Here is a 22324-nt window from a genome sequence, read left to right on the forward strand (position 1 = left end):
AAACAAAACATTTTAACCCAGTGAAAGTTGTCTTTCCACATCTTTTTCCATGTGGTCTAGTGTGAAATGGATGTTATAATACTTACCAGTCAGTTTAGATGAGGGCAGTTTAGCTTTAGGGTGACAGTTTTATCCAGCTTGTGATATTTGTCTGCTCATTGGTTTCACTGACAGTTTGACTTAGCAGGAGGAAGAATCTTGCTCTAAGATTTTTGTTCTCTTTTCGTGGGCAAGTCAGTAGTAGTGTCCTTATGTATAATTACTTGCTAGTTCTTGGACAGGAGAGGATGTGTTGGAAACATACACTGTCTGAACAGGTGTTCAGTGACTCCTCCAAGAAGAAAGCAGTGAGTACGCTGGAGGCGTGACACAGCAAGCTGGAGGATCCAGTCCTTGGGACAGTTTTGAACTATATTATGAGTTTGAAGTGAGGACCCTGTAATGGAAAACCACACCATGGTTCTTTTAAGTTGCTAGTTGTGATGAGATGTCACACACAAAAGCTAAAGGAACTTCTTTACAAGGTTTATCCAAGGAGATGAACAGTCTTCTAATGTTAGTTTATCTGTTATCATTATCTGTTATCATTTGTTCTTGCAAGACCTTTTTCTGCATCTTCAAGTGCAAAGTGTATCTGTATTTGCAGGCACGTTTTACCTATGAAGTAAAAAGAAATATAATAGGTCAGAGGGACTCTGAAGAGATCCACCGTAGAGAAGATTCAGGTTAACCAGGCTATTTATAACTGGAAAGTCTCACCTAGAAGTTTGAAATTAACGCATTGGAAAAGGTAGCAAAAGCTACGAAAAGCACATGAATGGTGCGTTCAGATCAGACCATCTACAGCTGCATTGAGGCCTGCATGTGGTTTCTTGCCAAGAGCATTCAGTGCCTGTCAGTCAGCAGATCTCATTATTCTGTGTCTTTATCCTCCAGAATTCTGTGTGTCAGTCTTCCTGGTCACTTACACTTCCCAGCTTTTGAGGTGGCATTGTTTGCTAAGAGGGTGACATAAGACTCAGTCTGATACTTGTGTGTGTGGGGATCCTTAGTCATCTGTTTGGATGAGAGGCACCTAGCCTGGTTCTGAAGTCTATCTTTGAAGACACTACAGGGAAGAAAGAATATATTATAGGGATCCTTTTCATCATAAGATAGACCTTCTACATTGCTGTTTATCAGCTGGTTTTTAGACCTCTCTGTTTTTTACTTGGGTACAAATTTACAATAGCTAGGGATTGGTGAGATTTCACTTTATGCTTTGTAATTCAGAGTATCTAATGCAAACTTCAATGGTGCATTGAATATAGGTGATATTTTCTATACACAGGAATTATAGGCTGTTTAAGCGCTTGTAATTTCCTGAACACCAGTCCACCCAAGGATGAGTACCAATGGCTGTGTTGGCACACCTTTTTGTGAGGACTGAGGACCTGGGGTTGAAAAAGAAAGGGAAACATCAATGTTATTAAGGGTACTGTTAGTTCTGTCTCTATATGTCATGTGTCCTAAGGACAGTTAACATAGTTTTTGCTAATGCAATCTCAGCTTGACTGCTGTGTCCAGTTCTAGACTCCTCAATACAAAAGAGCCATGTAGCTCCTGGAGCTAGACCAGCAAAGGGCTATGAAGAAGATCAGGGTACTGGAGCATGTCAGTTATGAGGAAACGTTTATGAGGGAGCTGGGCCTGTTTAAATTGGAGAGGAGAAGACTAAGAGGGGAATCTTATCAATGTATATAGACAGCCGAAGTGAGGGTGTCAGGAGGGAGGAGCCAGGCTCCTCTCGGTGGTGCTGAGCAATAGGAAGAGAGGTAATGGGCAGAAATTGATGTACAGAAAGTTCCACCTGAACATGAGGAGGAACTTCTTTACTGTGTGGTTGACTGAGCACTGGAACAGGCTGCCCAGAGAGGTTGTAGAGTCTCCCTTAGTGGAGATACTCAAAAGCTATCTGGACAGAATCCTTAGTAACATGCTCTAAGGGACTCTGCTTAAGCAGGGAGGTTGGACTAGATGACCTCCAGTGGTCTTTTCCAGCCCTACCCATCCACAGCTTCTGTGTGATTCGGTGAACATGCATCAGCTTTTTGTCAACTGACATAGAGTGAAATTACAAAAATAAATGGAATGCTTGAATAAGTAGATGAGTCAGTTAAATATAAGTGTGCTCTACTTAGATGTCCTTACTATGCTCAAGGCACAGAAATTATTCTTCTGCACACAACTGCAAACGCAGAACTTTTTAGTATGTTTTAATGTACAATGTGATAGCATTATAGTTTCTGCAGTTTCTGTGTTCAATTTGTCAGCCTTAGTTTGTCTCATTCAGAGACTTCTGTAAATGTTGCACGTACTGCTTTGAGACACTGTGTGCACAAATGCAGTCATATTTCATTCCCTTATTGATTAAAATAACTTTACTGTTTGATAGTCCTCTTAACCGTGTAGAGTCAAGATAGCAAGGAAAGTGTGGGCTGTGTTCTTTCTTGCTTATGATTTTAATCACTTTCTGAATTAAACATATGCAAACTTATTCAGGGAGGGGAGCACCATGAAAAGTCTCATTTGCCATATTCAGTTGCTAGTAAAGGAAATAATGCTGCAAATAATTTGAATTCTTGAACTTCAGGTTGGGTTTGCCAGACTAGCAGTTGTACCATAGAAAGAGAAAAATACTTACTTTATAGGGCATTGGTATAAGTCAGTACAAGCTGGCTGTGAATAAATTTTATCTGTAATCCAGCTCAGAGTGAAAAGGAAAATAGGAGAGAAACATCTATTACACCCTCAACAGCAGCTTCTTGAGCATGCTGGCTTTCATCTGTGGAAGAAGCCATGCAAATTGTCCATGAGCATAATTTTAACTCATATATTTCAGAAACCAGAGGGTTTTTGTACAGAGAGTTGGTATTTGTGGCAGCCGAAACTCTGCAATGTGCCACTGGGTCTTTTTGGCATTTTTGCTTTTTCCCTTTGGATAAGAATTTGTTAGTCAAAAATAACTCTCAGTTAAGCTGCTTGTGGTTCTAGTGGGTGTTTTTTTGTTCATAGTCTCCATCCTTCATGCCATGCCAATTATTAGATTCTTAAAAAAAAATTACTAATGAACCAGACTGCACGTGAGCTTCTACACAAAGATCCAGGGGATGCTGAGCCAGCATCTTGAAAGAAGAGTGTGAATAAAGGTGTGAAGCAACTAACGTGAGTGTATACACATAAGGCACAAATTTCCAATTTTGTTGGAAAAAAAGCATTTATAAGCTTTTCGTCCAAGTATTGAAAGATCCTTGTTCTACAAATATACAGAAAACTCAAGGAGTCTAAATTATTTAGCTGTGGCCTGTGCTTTTAGGGAAAGGTATATTCATTTTGTGAAATTAACCCTGCATTTCAGTGTTGGCTGAAAAGTGTAACCCTGTGCTTAGTGAAATGAGGAGCTAAGGTGGCTTCCACGTTATTCTTTGTGATGCTGCTGGAAAGAGGTTGTCTTGGCAAAACCAGCAAATTATTCAAATGCCAGAGTTTTAGCGAACAATGGGGAAATTGCATTTCCTTGGTACATTACATATGCCGTTCAGTTTTTGGACTTGTTTATAATACTGTGTAAGGCAGAGATTGGCAGCTTTTCAGGAGTGAGGTGCCAGATAGTATTTTTCTTTCACAAATTAGAGGTTAAGAGCGCTGGTTGAAAACATTCAAATGCACTGTCAGGTGGTGTTTGGAAACGGCAGGCTGTCAGGCAGGCAAGGTGCCACCCGGCAGGAGGTGGATGGCATGAGGGGCAGGGCTCCCTGTCCCAGTGCTGCCAGAGCCAGGAGTGCTCTCAGAATGCCAAAGCTTCTCGTGCTCTGGCCAGTGATGCCAAGGTTGTATGCCTCTGGATATCTACTTACCTCTTTCTTTGCTGTGTACACCAAGGATAGGAAACTGCAGGCCCAGTAGCAAAGTCTCTCTCAAGCATCTGAAATTGTCTGTTGTAGTGGCTGTTAGTGTGAAGTTTGACATAAATTTCCTGTGCATGGTTGGCTTAATGTCACTCTACGTTTTTTCTGTAACAGATACTTTTGACACTAGATGACCACAGTGAAACCAAAGCTAATCAATTGACCATTAATGTCCTCTGGCACGTTGCATTTTTTTAAAATAGGGATGAGCATGAATGGTTTTGAGGAAATAATATTTGAACCCCCTGAGCATATGGAAAAAGATGCTCTTTGTGAAGTGATGTGGAATATTCTAATGTCTCTATTGATTTTGCAGGCTGTATTCTGCAGGCAGAAGTAATACAATAATACACTAATACAGTATATGATAGTAACCTGTAGGCTTACTTTACTTTAGAATCTAACCTTTGACAAAGAGCTCTAGCTGTTTTATGTGCTTAATAACTCTTGGAAGTACTAATTATCAGATAACCTGTAGCCATGTCTGAACAGTCTGAACACTACACTTGATTCAAACCTAGTTCAAGTTTGCATGAGTTGGCCTCTTTTTGTTACCATTCCTACAAAGTCACTGGTGTTGTGTCTAGTGTGACATGTTTCAAGACTGTCAGTGCTTGTATCAGAAGGCATCCAGGTCTGGTCTGATGACAGGCAGCTGCCTCTTGATTTTAGGACAAGGCTTATTGTTAAATTAAAAGCTTTCAAATGTAGTTATGGCATGAGACAGTTACTGTGTAGATATTCCCAGAGTACCACCTCTGCAACCACATTGTCTTCTATCTGTCATCATATGACAGTAGATACATTTTCTCATTTAGAAAATATAAATGGTTTCTACATAGAAAAAGTTATGATGAAAATATTTAAATTATTTTTATTACTTCATATCTTATCTCTTATTTTGGTCATTGCATTATAAAAAACATGGCATCACTTTCTTCCTTAAAAGCATATAAATGTGTGACTACTTTGAAGTAGTAGTATGTACTAAATAATCAAAATATTTAGCAATATAATTAATAATACGCATTTTAATGGGATTTCATATTTTCTTTACCTAGGAGCTGTGATCATCTCCACGCCACAAGACGTGGCTTTATTGGATGCACGCAAAGGAGCTGAAATGTTTAGAAAAGTCCACGTACCTGTAAGCCTCTGTGTTAAAAATATCAGCAGATTTTTCTTCCCCAAAATGGAAAAAAAAATTTCATATAAGGCAATAGATGAACATTCAGAAATCATTTGAATTTCATAAATTCTTGTTAAAAGAATTGGAATACATATTATATCTTGGAACTTGCTTTAACAGAAAGATTTTTTCTTAGGCTGAGGTCATAATAATATGTGATTTCTTTTAAATCAGTTTGTTTAATCATGTGGAATGGATCAGGTTGCTAAACAGAGTATCTTATGAAGTAATGTGTGCTTTTCAATTAAACCTGTCTTTCTGTCTCCCCATTATATGTCCTCTTCATCACTGTCTGTGTTAGAGCTTAAAATCTGAAATTTCTTGAAATGTAGAAAAATCATATATTGGTATATTCTAAGAAGATTTAAGTTTTTGGGGAGATAAGCATGTTTAGAACTGTCACTTTGCCATTTGAAGGCCTCTGTGACTATCATGACAAGTAGAACGCTGTATAATCACTATTTTTCATGAGGTTTGTAGCTTATATCTTGGCTTGCTTATTTGGGAAATACAAAATTTAAGAATATCCACAATTAGGAGAAAATATTAAACAGGCTGACATCTTTGACTAGATATCTTCTATGTGTGCTACAAGTATCTAAGTCACTGAATGTTATACTCCAGAATATGTTTATGTAGAGATTAATTTTTCCTTTGAAATGGGCATTCATGAAAAAATAAAAACTGAAATGCTTCCTTATCATAAACTGTAAAGAAAAAAAGATGATTTCTTGCTTACCTGTGTGAAGATTACTTTTGCTCTTTATTAAGAAAGGAAATTTCTTTCATAGCTAGTGCTTTGTTAATTTAAAAAATGCAACAGAAAGTTGAAGTGACTGCTTTCCCTTTTTTTTTAATTTACAGAATAGCTTAACAAAAGAAATACTTTGATAAATTCACTATTATTAACTATTCCTTAAGCGTATTTGCATCAAAATAAAAATATAGTAGCATTTATAACTTGCTGCTGGAAGGAAAAAAAGAAGAATAACATATGGAATGTTTTGTTTTGATTCTATGTTTGGGTTTGCTAAAATTATGTAAAATAATTTTCTTCAATTTACATTGTGTTCAAGTCAGCACTTTGCTGAATTTTGCTTTTGTTTTAATGAGAAATTACCAAGATTGCTTTCTAAGACTGTTTTGTTCAATGTTTTTGAAGAGAATGGCCTCTAAGAAAGTCATGCATTCTAGGATAGGCTTAGCTAACATTAATTTGACTAGTGGTAGATAAGATACTAAGTATCATCTCTTTTGGTTCGTTGGAATTTTCGGATCTTGTTAAATCAAATGAAAGTACCAGTAAAGCTGTTATGCCAGATGTTGAGTTTGAATGGGCTTGAACCAGTCATGAGGTCTTGGTTTTTCATGATGCTGCTTCATTTTATTCTGCCTTTGAATGTACGTGAGTACAGGTGCATCATTTACTTCTGTTTTAAAGCAACTCCTGCCTATGTATTCCATTTCTAAGTGTCAGCTAAATCTGAGGATCTAAAGAAAATGTAGTTACATAATTCTTGATGGAAAACGTCAAACCTGAGGTTTACGTCAAAGAGGTGGAATCTGTGGGACTGTGCTAAAATTATGTATCCTGATTATATAATTGACTGATCTTTAAAATTCTAATCTCTTAAATCTTTAATCTTTTAAAAAAGTGCTTGCAAAGATTTTATTTTTCAAAGAAGCAGAGATTACATAGGTTGCAGAATTATGCTTTTTTTTATTTAATGAACTGCAGTCTCTCCCGTGTACATATAGGTCTGCATATACCACCTGCCTCTCATACCTACTGTCATGAGTTATCAAAGACTCAGATGACACATGTAGTGTTACCACAGTAAAGTCACAATCGTTAATGTTGTTTGTTTGTCCTTTACAGTATCAAAATTAAAGTAGAATAACTGAAGGAACTGATGAAAAGCTGGCAATGAGAGCGTTAAAACCAGGATTACAGCACAAAATTTTGGACATGGTCGTTAAAAGAGGAAATGTCATCTCTTGTGCAGTGCAGCACACCTACACTTCCAGTACAGAAGGAGTTTTGCTAAGTGGTGCTGACTCCTATCAGAACAAGTTTTTAAGATTCTTGCTCATTATGTGAGTCTGGTCAAGGTTTTCTTGCATTCCAGAGGGTGACTCAGAGTGAGTAACTTTGAGTATTTAGGAAAAAAATTGCCTATTTTCACCTGCTGAAGTTGAGTTCAGTTCAGTATGGTTTATCTCATCAATCATATCCCTGAAAGAAAAAGACAGGGTTTTAGTTAAATCTGCAACTTTTTTGGAAGGTTACGTTGTGGATCTTTTAGGTTTCAAAAAACTGCTTAGATAAACTCAACTATGTATTTCCTTCTAAGTTATACTAAAATTGCTTGTTTGGCTGTGTTCTTTCTGGTATATCTGTAGTATCCAGAGTAGCCAGCCAAGATTATGGCTTCATACTGGGAGCAGATGTTAGAGCCAAAAATTGTTCATTATAAGATGAAAGGTAGGAAGACAGAAATATTGTGCATGTTTACTTGAAGCACTACAGTGTGAAGTGACTGACTCATGGTTACGTAGGAAGTTGATGGCAGACTGAGGAACCGTAACCCATCAGATTGAAGTCAGACCTCAGCACCATCCATCCTTGAGTACAGTGAATGACTTAAGTGGGTTTATTGTCTCCTGGTGTAAATACTGAGAGCTTTCATTCTCTTACTGTGTTTTCTCTAACTTAGAAGGTAATATATTTGGATTTAGGCATGGTTTATTGTGTAACCAAAAGGTTAGTTAAGCACAAGAAATATGTTAGCATTCAGAAACTGTGTGCAGATAACTCATAATGAAAGGTTTCTTCATTTCCTGTTATTTCTTGATAGATGTCTCTTCACCATTTAAAATAACGATTTGACTAAATGAAATTCAGTTCCATGCATTATAACCATACTCTCCTCTGCTACAATAGATTAGCTACTGCATTATGATTCATATAGTAAATACTAGTTTTCATGTCATTAATGAGCCAAGTTTGCCAAGAAATGTACAGGAAAAGGAGCTCACTAAGGACTGGAATAGTATTCTCACATGCTTACGGGATAGTTTGTGTAACAGCTTCTTTTGAATCTATTAGAATTCTGTCTATTATTTGAGCAGGGAAATGAGAGTTATTACTGACTTCATTAGCAAGACGCATTACTTTGTAGATTTAAAAACTCTGAAGATCGTAGTGAACTCTTTTCCTTCTCTAAATATGTGTGCAAAAATATGCATGGTAAAAATACTTCAGCAGGAAAGTTGTGTGTTTGCACAAATTCTGTATTAAAGTTAGTATTTTTAAGTTTCATCTTAATATTAAAAAAAATCTTCATAGTCCGGAAGAATGGTTTATGTATTAATAAATATGCAATACTCATTGGTTGACAAACAGGACCAACACTGAAAGATTATTGTGTAATGCTAGAACATTATTTGCTTTTAGTAAGGTTTGTTGAAATGGAAAGAAAAAAGACAGTAAATAAGGCCTCTAAAACTGATACAGCATTGGAGATACAGCTGTATCTCAGCATTTGCATTAACTGTGGCAGAAGGACTTCTTAGTTATTAGGTTATCAAAGAATTAACAACATGGTTGTAATAGTCCTTAACTATTCACAAAACAATAGTAGACTACAAAACTTTTTCTTTGACTGTAAATTTGCTGAATTATAAATGTCGTGTGACTACTTTGAAGAGAACAGCAAGTTCAAACTCCAAGATACCTGAAAATGAATTAATTAAAGTGTACATTTCAAATTATCTTTTTTTTTCTCCTGTGCTGTCAAAAATGGCTTCCCTGTATCCTGGTGAAAATAATATTTTTCTTTTATCAAATCATACTCCTTCCTGTGTCCTTCAGTTTACCAACACAGTGAAAATTCCATGACTCGACTTTAAGGAGAGCAGGATGAATGCCTGCTCAATGGTCATCCATAGAAGGCTGTGGCTGTAGAGATCCCTTGGACACGTAGTATGTCGTGTCTCTCCTAGTTTAAGAACTGGATGAGAAAATTACCTACAACAATGTGCCAGTAAATAGAAACTTGTTCCTCTTGCTCCTCTCGCAGTCTCTGGGAGAGAGTAGAAAGTGGGGAAAGTCAGTTTGTGGTATTAAATTGAAAACGGGTAATTTTTTTTTAAATGTTTTTATTATTTCTTAAAATGTTCCTTGCTTAAAACCCTCTGAGAGTTTTACATAAGTAAAGAAAATACACCTCATGGTGGTATAGAAAAAACAGGTAAATTATCTTTTGATAATTTTACCTTTTGATAAATTTAGCTTATAGGTAAGGAAATTTTTATTAGGATATTGTAAATAACATGCTTTTTTATTTTTAAGTTTGGTGCCAGGAGTTGTACATTCACTTTTAATTAAATAACTATATTTGTTGGTTGCATTGAACACTGGTGCATCCTTTTAGATGTGCTTCATTAGTGTAGTGATTATGTTTCTTCTCTAATAACTAGGCCAGCTTGTTCAAGCACAAAACTAGAAGGCTCAGGGAAATGTAGAAGTACAAAGTGCTACAAAGTAAATAACAGTATAAAATATATATTCATGTTTTTAAAACTTGGCCATAGTTTGTGTGACATATCTAGATAGCATATAAATCTGAAAATGAAGTATTGTAACATGTAACCTTTAAGCAGGTCTTGTGTTCATTAACAGATGGGTAGGAACTTTCACCCTGTAGCATTTGAATGCTGTTTTATCACTTCTGGAAATTCTCCTCTGCCTTAGTGAAGAGTTTTGTTTACTAGGTGGACAAAATGAGACCAATGCTATCATTAGAATTATTGTGTATTGTGAAAGAATATTTTTTTTGTGTGAATGATTTCACAAATTTTCATTTGGCATATTTTGTAAGGATGATGTTGAACACCTGGCTTCAACAGAAAGGTATCCAGAACGTGTGTATTAGATTGTTATGCTGTGGGTTTTGCCACTTAGTTTCACATAACTATTTCTTATGTTTGATCTTTAAAATGTGTTTCTGCTCTTCAGAAGAATAGCAAATCTGATTCTTTTGGAAAACATTTCCCTACAGGATTATTTATAAAAATACCTTAAAAGGATATCTGATTGTGTAATTCCTTGTAATGGTGTGTTTTTATTTTGTGTTTCCTGAAACTGCAAAGTACAAAACTGTAAAACACAGCATGGAAATTCTTCCAGTATTCAGAGTTTGAAAATGAAATACTGGCAGGGAGGGTTCTTGGCAAGATAGGCCTGTGCAAGAGGTACTTTTCATTACAAATAAATCTGTTAGTCTTTGAGAGGTATAAATGTGATAAAATTGAAATAATGCACAAATGATGGTGCAACTGAAATGACTAATAAGAACTGATAATGATGTTAATGAGTCTGATTCCTATTTTAAATGAGTACTCTGTGTGAATTTATAGTTGATAATCTATTCTTTATTGTCAGAGATGAATAATGGAAATACCAGTGCTTGAATGCCAGGTTTGAACATCCTTTCCTTTACTTTAACAGGTTTTAGGACTGGTTCAGAATATGAGCGTTTTCCAATGTCCTAAATGTAAGCATGAGACACATATCTTTGGAGCTGACGGTGTAAGAGATCTAGCAAAAACCCTTGGGTTGGATATTTTGGGTAAGAATATAGAAATGTTTCTATTTTTCAAGAAAAATTGAATGGTGTGTGTGAAGCATGAACTGAAATATAGAACTGCATAATCCTAGATTACTCTATATTCAGACAGTGTTCAGATATAATAGAACTAATAAGTAGTATGCTATGTTCCTTGTCGTTCTTGTAATGGCAATGCTGACTGATTATGAAAATTCTTGAATTGTATCTTAAATCTTTGTATTTGCCAGCAATCCAGAACGTGAATTGTTTTGATATCAGTGTGCTGTATTACCTGAAATTGATTATACAGCAATTTTTACTAATAATCAAGAATTCTCTTTGGTTTTAGGACAGACCTAAACTCTGTCCAGTAATGTCAATAAATGTTTTCTCATTTATTTCATTTAAATGAAATGAGTTGTTACATATTGACTTGGTGGAGACCTTATAGCATCCTAAAAGGGCTTATAGGAAAGCTAGAGACTTTTTGCAAGGGCAGGCAATGACAGGGCAAGGGGGAATTACTTTAAACTGAAGGAGGGTGGATTTAGGTTAGATGGTAGGAAGAAATTCTTTCCTGTGAGGGTGGTGAGGCACTGGCACAGGTTGCCCAGAGCAGTTGTGGATGCTCCATCCCTGGAAGTGTTCAAGGCCAGGTTGGATGGGACTCTGAGCAATCTGGTCTAGTGGAAGGTGTCCCTGTCCATGGCAGGGGGTTTGGAACTAGGAGATCTTTAAGGTCCCTTCCAATTTCAACCATTCCATAATTCTGTGATTAGCCACAATTAAATGCATACTTATAAGCTAAAATATACATGAATCTTGAAAATATACATCGCTATTTTAAAAAGGCATGGTTCAACCTGTGCTGTAAGTAAAGAATATAACGCAACATAATTAAGTTGGTAAATGGGATAATTGCATGCACTAATGATGTGTTTCCATGTATTACTGTAATTATCTCAATGATTTTCCATAGCTAATTCATTAAAAGGAACCAGGAAGCTCACTTAGAAAGATCAACATAGAAACATCAAGGTCTGACATAGACATAAGATAGCAAGGCAACACATAATTAAAGACATGCTTTTGGGCTATCTTTTAGTTTTCTGAATATATAATGAGTTGTGATTGAGGCCCAAGGGGGCTTCTACAGTCCTGGTTATGTGGATGGATGCAAATGCTCTGCAAGCAGTTGAATCAAACATGCATTTAGATACTCAGGCACAAATGATGTACTGTGCCATTGGTCCCATCGGTGATTTGTGTTATCTCCTACGAGGGAAGAACCGATCATGATTGTGTTTAATTAGGAGTGATGTGAGAGATGTACAGATTTAGCAGGGGATAGATGAGATATATGAAGAAAACGAGAGTGAAGTTTAACTTCAAACTGTCAGTGAAGGACCACACTAAGATTAAGAATAGTGCCTCAAGGGTTAAATTTAGAGTCACAGTGCTTGATCTGATTAGTGCACTCCTCCTTCCAGGGATGACCATTATATAATAATACCATATGGTATTGTAAGAATTACTGCTTACAGATTTTACATTAATCTATCCCAAATGGAAGTTTTATTTCAATGTTATTTGAATTCTGCCCCAAAACCTTGAGAACTTATTTTTACATATATATATATGTTAAAAAAAATATATAATATATATATAAAAATATATATAAATATATATATTTAAAATTAGTATTTCTAAATTTATTTTGCTTATATTTTGCAACATGGCTATTCTGTTTGTTTAAATAAGAATCTAGTGCTCCTTTGAAACCTGACAAGCTAGCATCTGACAAATTCCGCAAGGTAACAATGTGCAGGATTGAAAAGTATTTTCCTTCTACTTGCTCAGAGTCGGCTGCTATTAATTTTACCGAATACTTCATTTATTTTTGTTTGTGACAGAAGACAATTAGCAGTTGCCAGAACACTTTCAGGTGTAGTTTATTATTTCATATACTTCTGATTGTCTTGTCTTTTTATTGTTCCCTAAAGGAAAATGTGATAAGGTTTGTGAGAAAGAGTTTTGTGCTACTGATTTTTCTCTCTCTTTCTCTGAAATTTTTTTTTCTGAAGTTTGGTGGCCATAACTGTGTTTTGTTTGTATTCCTGCTTCCTTTGCGTTCTGTTTTTTATTCTCTTAAGCTTTGTCAATTTTCATATAGTTTTTTTAATGTTTCTTTTTCTGCATACACTGAACCTCAGTAATTTACACTGGCTTGGTTTGAGTTAAATAAATGTTGCTAAAGTGTACAAATTAAACCGATACAGTTTCTGACATCAGTCAGGGTTGAACTCAGGCTGTTCTGTCTGCGTCCATCCATGATGTAAAATGTAGCTGTGTCTTCCATTGAAAGAAATTTGGTCTTCAATTCACTTTATAATTTTTTATGTAGCAGTGAACTAAACATAGGAACCTCCAAGTTTTTTGTAGTGCTGAAATCTGTGTTTTGGAAAGTATGTTTCAGAATGGAAAAGAGCTGCTAATTGACTCTCCTTTAGAATGTTCCTTTCCTCTCTGACAGTTCTCTGCTCATTATAAAAGCAGAATATAAAGAAGATTTCTGTTGGAAAGAAGAATGAGCTGAATAGCTGTCCATCTTTGAATTGAATCCAAGGCCTAATAAGGGCAATAACAAATGCTATTATTTGGAAATTTAGTATTCAAAGAAGTCTTTGAACACTGATTAAAATCTTAAAACAACACAGAAAAGAACATACGATGAGGAGATAGGCTGAAGAGTAAGTTGCATGATGAGCATTTTCCCAAAACTCAGGCAACTCATTTAATGTATGCAAAATAATTTGTATCTCAGCCTGTGTTTTTCTGTTTGTTTGAGGCAAAAAGCCCTGCCTTCTCTAATAAATGACAATGCACGGTCCTTCCTATTCAGAGCATGAAAAGTCCAAAATAGTTTGGCATTATTTATTATGGATGTAAGGAAACTGTACTGCAGCCAGTATTCATTTTAAATGCTAATTCTGGGAGATTAAGTAATTCAAAGAATATACTGAACTGAAATTTGATATCAAGTTACTTCAGGGCTATTCTAAAGAAACATTTAAGAAGTATTAGGTCTTCACATATGTGTATCTTGCTATTTTTGATGCAGGAGACATTCCACTGCACGTTAATATACGGGAGTCGTGTGATTCAGGACAGCCTGTTGTGATCGCTCAGCCTCAAAGTGATGCTGTAAGTTTGGTGCATTGCACTTAAAGCAACAAAAAGCCCCCCTCCGAAAATGAGTGGAGAGGGCTTCTTGGTATTGCTGTTCGAAAAATGTGTGTCTGAATGGAACTTAAGGAAATAAGATAAAAGAAGGTAGTATCATGAAGTAACTCAAGCCCTTGATTTTGGAATGCTGGTCATCCGTTCTGCTTCTGTGGGTTTGGTTTTGTTTAATTAGGCTGAATCATTCGGTATAATGAAGATTTGATCCAGGTCCTGGCACGCCAAGAGGAGGAAGGTCAGTGTCAAGCCTCATGAGACCTTGCAGCTAATGTAGGTCCTCTAAAACTGTCAGTTGAGCCTTTGGTAGCTGAGCCTGGAAACTGTCAAAGGGTCCCATCCAAAGATGTTTGGAACAAAACCTGCGCTTTGTCAGTACCTGAGTTGTTCTCAGCAGGAAGTGGAGCAATTTACACACAGGAGGAAATGGATTTTTCTGTGCATTTACCATAATATTTTCTTGCCTGTGGAAAGTAGGAATTGGTGAGGTGGTGAGAGTCAATTACACAAGTCTGTAAAGAAAAGTAGTTGTACGTACAGAACTTCATTAATACTGATAGAGTAAGATTTTCCTGTCTGGTGTTTTCTTTCTCCTCTGCTGGAGTTTGTACGCCAGGCTCTGTAGGGCAGGGTGCTGTGCATAGTATATGGCATGATGCAGCCTCACTTTTGACTGCTGCTTAGATGTTATAGTGAAAAGAAGTGATTAATGCTGATAATAGATGGTAGAATTAATTTGAGATAAGGTAGACCGTACCTATGGTACCTATTTATTTTTTAATATCATGATTGTTAGGCACATGCTGAAATACTTGTTTCCTTCCCAGTGTTTTAGAAGATTAAGAAAAAAAGGAGGACAGGATTAACATTGTCAATCCAGTGTTTAATAACACTGATTGGGATTCTGGAGGAACAGTGACAGTCTTAAAATTGTAATATGTCATTTTGTTTTGAGGGAGAAGCAGCAGCACTATTGCATGTTGATTTCTAATTGAATGCAATATTTTTGCTAGACTTGGGCAAGGCCCATGCTGTGGAATAATGTAGTGATCTTGAGTTCAGGTCCTTGTGAAAAGGAATTCTTATAATCTATGTGGTAGTTTCTCTCTGGGAAGTTTGATCAGCAGTGTGAAGGTTTGAATGGATGCATGGCTTTGGTCGAAGTTGAAATAAAACAGCTGAGCAAACTAAGATGGAAGGCTCACAGCTCTCAGTATCAGAAATTTGTAATAACCAAGGGCCTGTAGCTTGCTGGACTATTGATCTAAAAATTCAGACATGGAGAATAGCATTCTGAAAATAAAAAAAACACAAGAAAGTCTGTGTTGCCATCTGTTTGTCCTTGAACTATATTCTTGATAACAAAAGGATGGGTTATATTCACCATTTGTGGCAATTAAGTTAAATGTGAAGAGGAATAAAGATTTACAAATATGTGTGACTCTGGGGAAAACTCTTTAATATCCTTCTCTGCCATTGTGTCTGTGAGATAATCATTCTTCTCAGAGAATGAGGTTTTCTTAAATGTCACTAATCTCTACAGAATAAAAAAGAATTTCCCTTTGTCCCTGGTTTGCTTCTCATTTTAAAGATAGAAAAAATATTGTTGTTCTCTTATATTTTAAAAGAAAAAAAGAAAAATCAAATTCTTAGTACATAACTGATGGTGGAAGAGGTCATATAAGGTCAGATTCTAATCTTTAATACATGACACTCATCACCATGTTTCTCAAGTAAACTAAAATTGTGGCTATTCATGCATGAACAATCACAAGTTTTCAGATAGAGAACAATATCTGCTGAAATTATCCCTGCTCTTGTCTCTTAAATGTGCAGGGGATTTTTATGCAAAATTCTGAGCTGATTTTGTTAGAACACACAAATCAAATACAGAATCATAGACCTGAAATAATACCCAACAGATTCCAACAGTAGGGAATAAGGATGGTGATTTACTTTTTAGAAACCCAGCATAGTCACACCTTCTAAGCTCTGTCAAGCCTAGAATAAAGGATGTTTCTAAAATATGCCAGTTAATACTTTTTTTGCTTACACGTCTGCTGTGGGGTTCAACTTGCCTTGCATATATATGAAAGTATAGCTCTGACTCTACACTAGAATTTCAAAATGTGTAAGCAAAGTTGTGTAAACTCATTATTTTAAAGCTTAAATGTAGTTAGTGGAAAAGAGGTTTTACAAATGACCAGGAAATTGCTAACAACTAAAAAAGAAAATTACTTGTAGAACTGTGCATGTTTGAACTTAGAAAGTTATTCCTCAGGGAAGGCACAGAATACACAAGAATAATCTACTTATGGAAAAGGCTGACAATATAGCTAAAGGATGTGAAGGTTTAATGGCTGGAGTTCTCTTCTGGTGAAGCTTGAGGCAGTCCTCAGGGAGACATAAACAGTGCTGGTAAAATGATTTTGCTCTTGGTATAACATTGCCTATGCTAGTGTTTCTGTCAGCTTAGTTGTTTAAATTGTGGCTTTTTCTTAACACTCTTCACTGACAAAACTTTGTTATGTGCTGTAGAAAATTGAATATGGCTGTAGTCGCATGTCAGCCTAACGCAGCAGTTGAGAGTGACCAGAGGTCCTTTACAAAAAGCTAATAATTTCTTAGTTTAATCAACAGTGAGGACTTAACAGATCCTTCTGGAGATTAGTTGAGCATTTCTCTCCTCTATAAGGCTGTGAAGGTGGATTGGCTGCCTAGGGCTTCATTTTTTTGCTCACTCAAACATACAAAAGAGTCTCTAAACAGCTAAAGCTAGTAAAGGAAAATCGTGAATGGTACTAAAATGGTAGAATGGGGGGAAAAAAGTAGGGTAAAAGGTAGTCAGGGAAAACAAGTGAGGGGTCACTGAAACCAGGTGAAATTGATTATGCTCAGATGTAGGAAACCTCCTATGGACCGTGGGAAGGAGTCAGCAGCAAAACAGGTATTTGGAAGAGGCATCCTGAAGCTTGCAGATAAGAGGACTAGAAGCACAGCAAGACATACAGAACATGATTAATTGCAATGCGGTCATTGTTACACCAAATGAGTTGTTTAAATGCCCAGTGAATTTTCCATCAACGCTGGGAGAAGAGATAGGGGTTGCTAAGATCTCTTCCATTTGTGAGTGCAAAACCCAGAGTGTGGTGGTTATCTTGTGCAGAATTCTTGCTAGAAGCTTTTGAGTGTACCACAGCCTTCATGGCACAGTGGATTTATTATTAATACCTTGGTAGAACAGACAGGCTGTCTTTGACTGTTGAGCACCAGACTCCCACCTGTCTTAAGGCTGAAGCAGCAGCTCAAACAAGTACGAAATACATTTGCTGTACCGGTGTGTTCAGTCACATCCTAAAAGTTGGGATAGACATTTCAGGGAAGAGACATGCTGGAGGCTGAAGCCAGCAGTAGATGTTTCTCATCTTGTCTTGGGAATGAGATGTTTAAAAAAAATATTGTGGAGGAGAGGTGATACACCTCTAAGGTTTATCAGGGATAATGTATTCAAGACAGCAGAGAAGTCATGAAAGAATGAAGTTTAGATGTCACCTTTTCGCCCTTCTTCGTTATTGAAGAGATAGTGACACTTCATGACAAAATATAGAGAAGATGACTGCTTTTGGGGGGGAAAAAAAAATCAAATTCCAGGAAACTCATAATGGTCAGTTAGTTCCTTAGTGTTTTCTTGCCACATGTTGTTATGGAAAGCATTTGGAATCTATTAAGGAAAAATACTGAGTTCACCCTCTTGTTCCATAAAAATCAGGTAGAGTATACTGGGAAAACAAGGAAAGGTGAAAAGAAGCAAAGCCAGTGCCTCTTCTCCTCGTGGCCTCAGAACATGGCCACTTCTCCAACAACAACAACTACTACAACCTTCTTTTCCAGTCTGGGTGATATGTTTATATTTTGCAGAAGCGCTCATTGGCTCAACCCCAAGGGTAACCACCCCCTGGGGGGGTTACCATTTTAGAACTTCAGGGGGAAAACTGTTTTTTCCCCCACCACAATTATATATAGGTAGAGTGTTGGAATCCCCATATTGCACAGCCTTTTGCATGTGTGCACGAACTTATATGCAGTGTGGTGAGGAATTTATGACTTGGATAGAACAGCTAACCTTGTCCTGGAGCAAGGAAACCAGGACCTGTGGCTGAAAAACATGCTTAATGTCATCATATCCAGTTTGTGATCAAGACCAGTGTATAATACAGACCCCACATACTTCTTGAGGGAAGTTTTGTTACTATCTAGCACACATTTAACGATGTGGAATATATTCAGCACTCTTGCAGCTTTTGTATATTCATATATAATAATGGTGAAGGATTTTTAGTCCAAAAAATTGCACACTATCTATAAGGGGAGAGGAAAAGCCCAGTCAGGTGGAAAGCAGGGACACAAGGCATCTGCAGTTTGACATAACAGAGCAAAATAAGTCTGGTTAAAAATCCCTTTTCAATTAGAGCAGAATGTTATAAGCCTTACTGTGGTGTCATCCAAAGAGACGGCTGAAATTTGTATTTGGAAACACTTTTCCTGTAGAACTCTGTGAAAGGGTCATGTGTAAGTAGGGTAAAAATGTACAGCCTTTTAAAGCTTGCAAGAAATAGTTAGAGAAAAATTGAAGTACTGGTAACAAATAATCATAGAATCATGTTTGGTGGTGTTTAGCTGTCATCAATAATGCCATTTAATGAGTGGTCAATCTATTGTGTAATATCTTTAAAGAAAAGCAAACCCCAAAGAAGGCTGCGTGATATGATTTATAATAAGCCTTATTATCAAGACTTCCTTTGAATGATCACAGTAACATTTGGTATGTGTAGGTTCAATTCCTTCATTCGGGGTATAGGTAGTACACTATCGGAACTTCATTTATGGTTCTCTCCACTGAAGGAAATTCTGAGTGGTAGGTTAGTCTGTTTGAAGGATGTTACTGTGCTGCATTTGATTTGCACTGTTCTACTTAACCATGTTTTCTGGACAAGATGTCTTTTTAGATGTCTGTCTGGTATCTGAGTGATGTATATGCATAGTGGCACCTTGGGATATCAGTATTACCCAGCTGAGGCTCCCTCACAGAGTGGCTTGGCTGTTGCAACTGCTATTATGTAGGATTAACAGGAAATTTCCCATGAGCACTAGGGGGTTTTTCTTTAAGATTTTAGTTTCATAAATGCAGCTTACTTACCCACCTCTTTAATTTCATGTTATAATGTGTGGATTGACTTTTATTGTCTCATTAAGTCTCTTCTCTGAGCTGAGACTTCTGGCAACTCCTGCCAACATGCAAAAAAGAATCTTATGGTAGAACTGCCCAGAGAAGGACAGAGTGGGAAAGGCTCTGGACCTCTTGCAGCAATCAGGAATTTCTCTGGGTGACATGAAGCTTTTATCTGAAGTGGCAGCTTATTTAAAGCTGTGTTTATCATCACGCTTTTAGCGCCTTTTGAGTTGACCACAGTAAAATATAGACATTAGAGGGCAGCTCCAGTCATGCACTGAAGGCTGGAGTTGTGTCAAAGTAGCAAGCAATTTCCATGGAAATTAAAGTTGTTTAAAAATCTGATTGAACTGGAAAATGAACTGTGGTTGAGCAGAGAGTGCTAATAAGAACAAAAGCTACCAACTATTATTTTCATGTAGATGGCAGCTAAGTCTAGTATGTGATAGTCACTATTTAATTAGTTGCTCATGGTTGCTAGTTTCCTTTAGCAATGAGTAAAGTATAAGCCCTACAGCTCAGTTGAACAGATTTAAATTCCTTTTCCTTCTCTACAGGTATAGTAGCATCTGCAGCATTTGATATTCCAGACAGTGAGGACTTGCATAGATTCTCCTTTGGATGGCTGGATAAAGCATCTTAATAATCTTGGAGTCTTGCAGTAGGAGTTAGAAACCATGTTGGTACTGGAATTTATACTCTTTGGTGTATTAGGCCTGCAACTGTGTGATGTATCAGTATGCTTTTTCTCAGTTGCTGATCTGAAGTTGTTTGCATGCAGTAGTTTGCGTGAAGGCAAATGTCATATCAGCTATGTGTTTTGACTTTGTTGATTGTAAATTGGGTTTTGTGTTTGTGTGGCAATTGCACCACATACTGGAAGCCACTAAAGTGAGATGGTTTCAGGCTAAGAGCTGCACTTCAGTGGAAGGCAAACCTGCAGGTCAAACCAAATCAATCCAATGCAATCCATGAGAACAGGGCAGTCTCAGCTGTGACCTGTGCAGTCTGTTTGCAGTAATCTTAGCAGTGATGCATACTTCCCTCATGGATAAGATTTTTAGGGAGAATGAAATACCATAACTGAAAGTCTCATATTTCTCTAAGATTACTGTAGGGCTTAATTAGATGAGCTAATAAATAGCCTTGCAGTTTAAATCTACCTGTCTATTATCGCATGAAAATACAGATTCATTACAGAGTAAGGAATCAGGATGTTCTCTGATTATTTAGGCTAAGTAGGACTTTTCAGTCTATTTCTGTGAACTTCGTTGCAAGTTCTCCATTTCCTACTCCACCATCTATACTGCCATTAGTCACTTCATTGTTGGTTGTGCCCTGGAGGTCCTAAGAACTGTACACTTCTGGCAGTGTTTGTACCAGTGTCTGAGAGGTGAACAGTCTCTCACATGGCTGTTATGCAGCTCTTTTGACTCTATGAATGTCACCTTCCACCTCTGCCTCTGCCCCTCCCTGTGTTCCTCTCAGATGCCGTCTAGGCAGTGTTCATAATAAACAAGTCTGGTCTGATTTTAGGACATTGTCTTCCTGTGCACTTCTTCATTCTTGTGAAACAGGGAGAATGATAACCGCTGTGTTATTGTTGAATATAAAGTTGTCCATCAGCAAAAAAATGGTTTTCAGAAAGTCTGTAAACCATTCCTTTAGAGCTTTCAAACATAAAGGGAATAACTGACCTGTAAAGTTTGCTTTTATCCTATTAAAATGAAAATGGTGAGTGATGAATAAGAACTCATCCTTTACTTTTTCTCTTCTGGTTTTCCACCCAGAAAGGAAATAATAAACCCTGTCCATTTTCAGTTGCAGCCTGACTTGTTTTGCTTAGTAATGACGAAGTAACCAGCTGAACTGTGCTCTCTGTCTACAGATGCCACGTTGGAAAGCTCATGAGTAGGAGAAACTATTCAATACACGTAGGGTTGTTTTTATGTAATGCATATTGACAGTCACCAAGATTCCATTTAGACCTTTCAGGTATGTTGATTGATAGACAAGCCCTCACTGCTAGCTAAAGGATTTGTTCAAAGGTAGGAAACTAAGGCTCAAAACAGTTGATTTTTGTTGAAGCCAGGTTACTGGTAGGATTCTCTACTGACTTGTATGAGATACTAGTCTGTTCAAAAGACAAAGTAGTGGTCTAGGAAAACAGAAAAAAAGGGATGTTTAGCAGGTAAGACCAGTTGTTGATAACTGTAGGGCTGGGTAACACTGGCATACTGGCTACAAGGAGTTGTATCAGGAACCTCCTGTTGCAAAGTGGCAGATAGCTGCTTGGCAAATAAGAGTCAGTGTACACTGGGAAATTGTTACTCAGACACTCATTAACAGTATTTTTGGGGAAAAAAATCTTAAGTTTATTGGGATCTTGACATAGGGTAACATTTATATAAGCAATGAAGTCTGTTTATGGTGGATTTATAATTCTGTGTACGGTTTGGTCAACTCTGGAGCAGAAAAACAGCCTGGGCAGTCTCTAGAAGGGTCCAGATTTTCTATGCAGGTTGTTAATTGACTCGTTAAGATGCATGAATTGATTTGTGCAAAGTGGGAGCTGCCTGCGAGACTATTCAAGAGAGTTCAAAATTCCCACCTGGAGTGCTCCTAGACCAATTAGTCAAACATTTAACTGCAAAGGCAGCTTGACTTCAGTCAGTCACCTTATTTCAAATTAGTCCATTATCTTATCTAGGAGAGTGGTTAGTTGGGGAGTAGCTGGACCACCCAGGGAATTAGTATCTGAGTGAGGTGGGTGTTACACACAAGCTGTGTTACCCAACTGCACTGCAGTTGTAGCCGTAGGTGTTTTAATTTCATGGTTGTGAATTAAGTTCTATAGTTCATTCTACAGTTCTTGCCACAAAGTCATGCATATGGGAGAAAACAATTCTACCTTGGTGTCTGCCTTCCTTGCAAACTCATAAAATTACACTGCTTTAGTTTTAAGGTGATGTGAGCCCTGAGACTGTGAGATGCTGGGGCTGGCAGTGCCAGAAAAGAAAACCCTACATGCTAGGAGCAATCCCTAGAAAAGAGGAGACGTGAATAGTACGTGGCCCTGCAAAAGGTTGACACCTGGTTCAGACCG

At 37.2% G+C, this 22324-nt stretch overlaps 1 protein-coding gene across 1 annotated transcript in view; it reads left to right on the top strand.

Moving 5' to 3' along the window:
* The window catches only part of NUBPL (NUBP iron-sulfur cluster assembly factor, mitochondrial), an 83472-nt gene that overhangs the window by 59054 nt on the left and 2094 nt on the right, over positions 1–22324 (top strand). Inside the window, exons 8-10 of the mRNA XM_064658581.1 lie at positions 5009–5094; positions 10649–10769; positions 13870–13952. Of these exons, the coding sequence (XP_064514651.1) occupies positions 5009–5094; positions 10649–10769; positions 13870–13952 (290 nt within the window). The remainder of the gene's footprint in view (positions 1–5008; positions 5095–10648; positions 10770–13869; positions 13953–22324) is intronic.

The sequence above is a fragment of the Pseudopipra pipra genome, chromosome 6 (assembly GCF_036250125.1).
Source record: "Pseudopipra pipra isolate bDixPip1 chromosome 6, bDixPip1.hap1, whole genome shotgun sequence".
Classification (NCBI taxonomy): domain Eukaryota; kingdom Metazoa; phylum Chordata; class Aves; order Passeriformes; family Pipridae; genus Pseudopipra; species Pseudopipra pipra.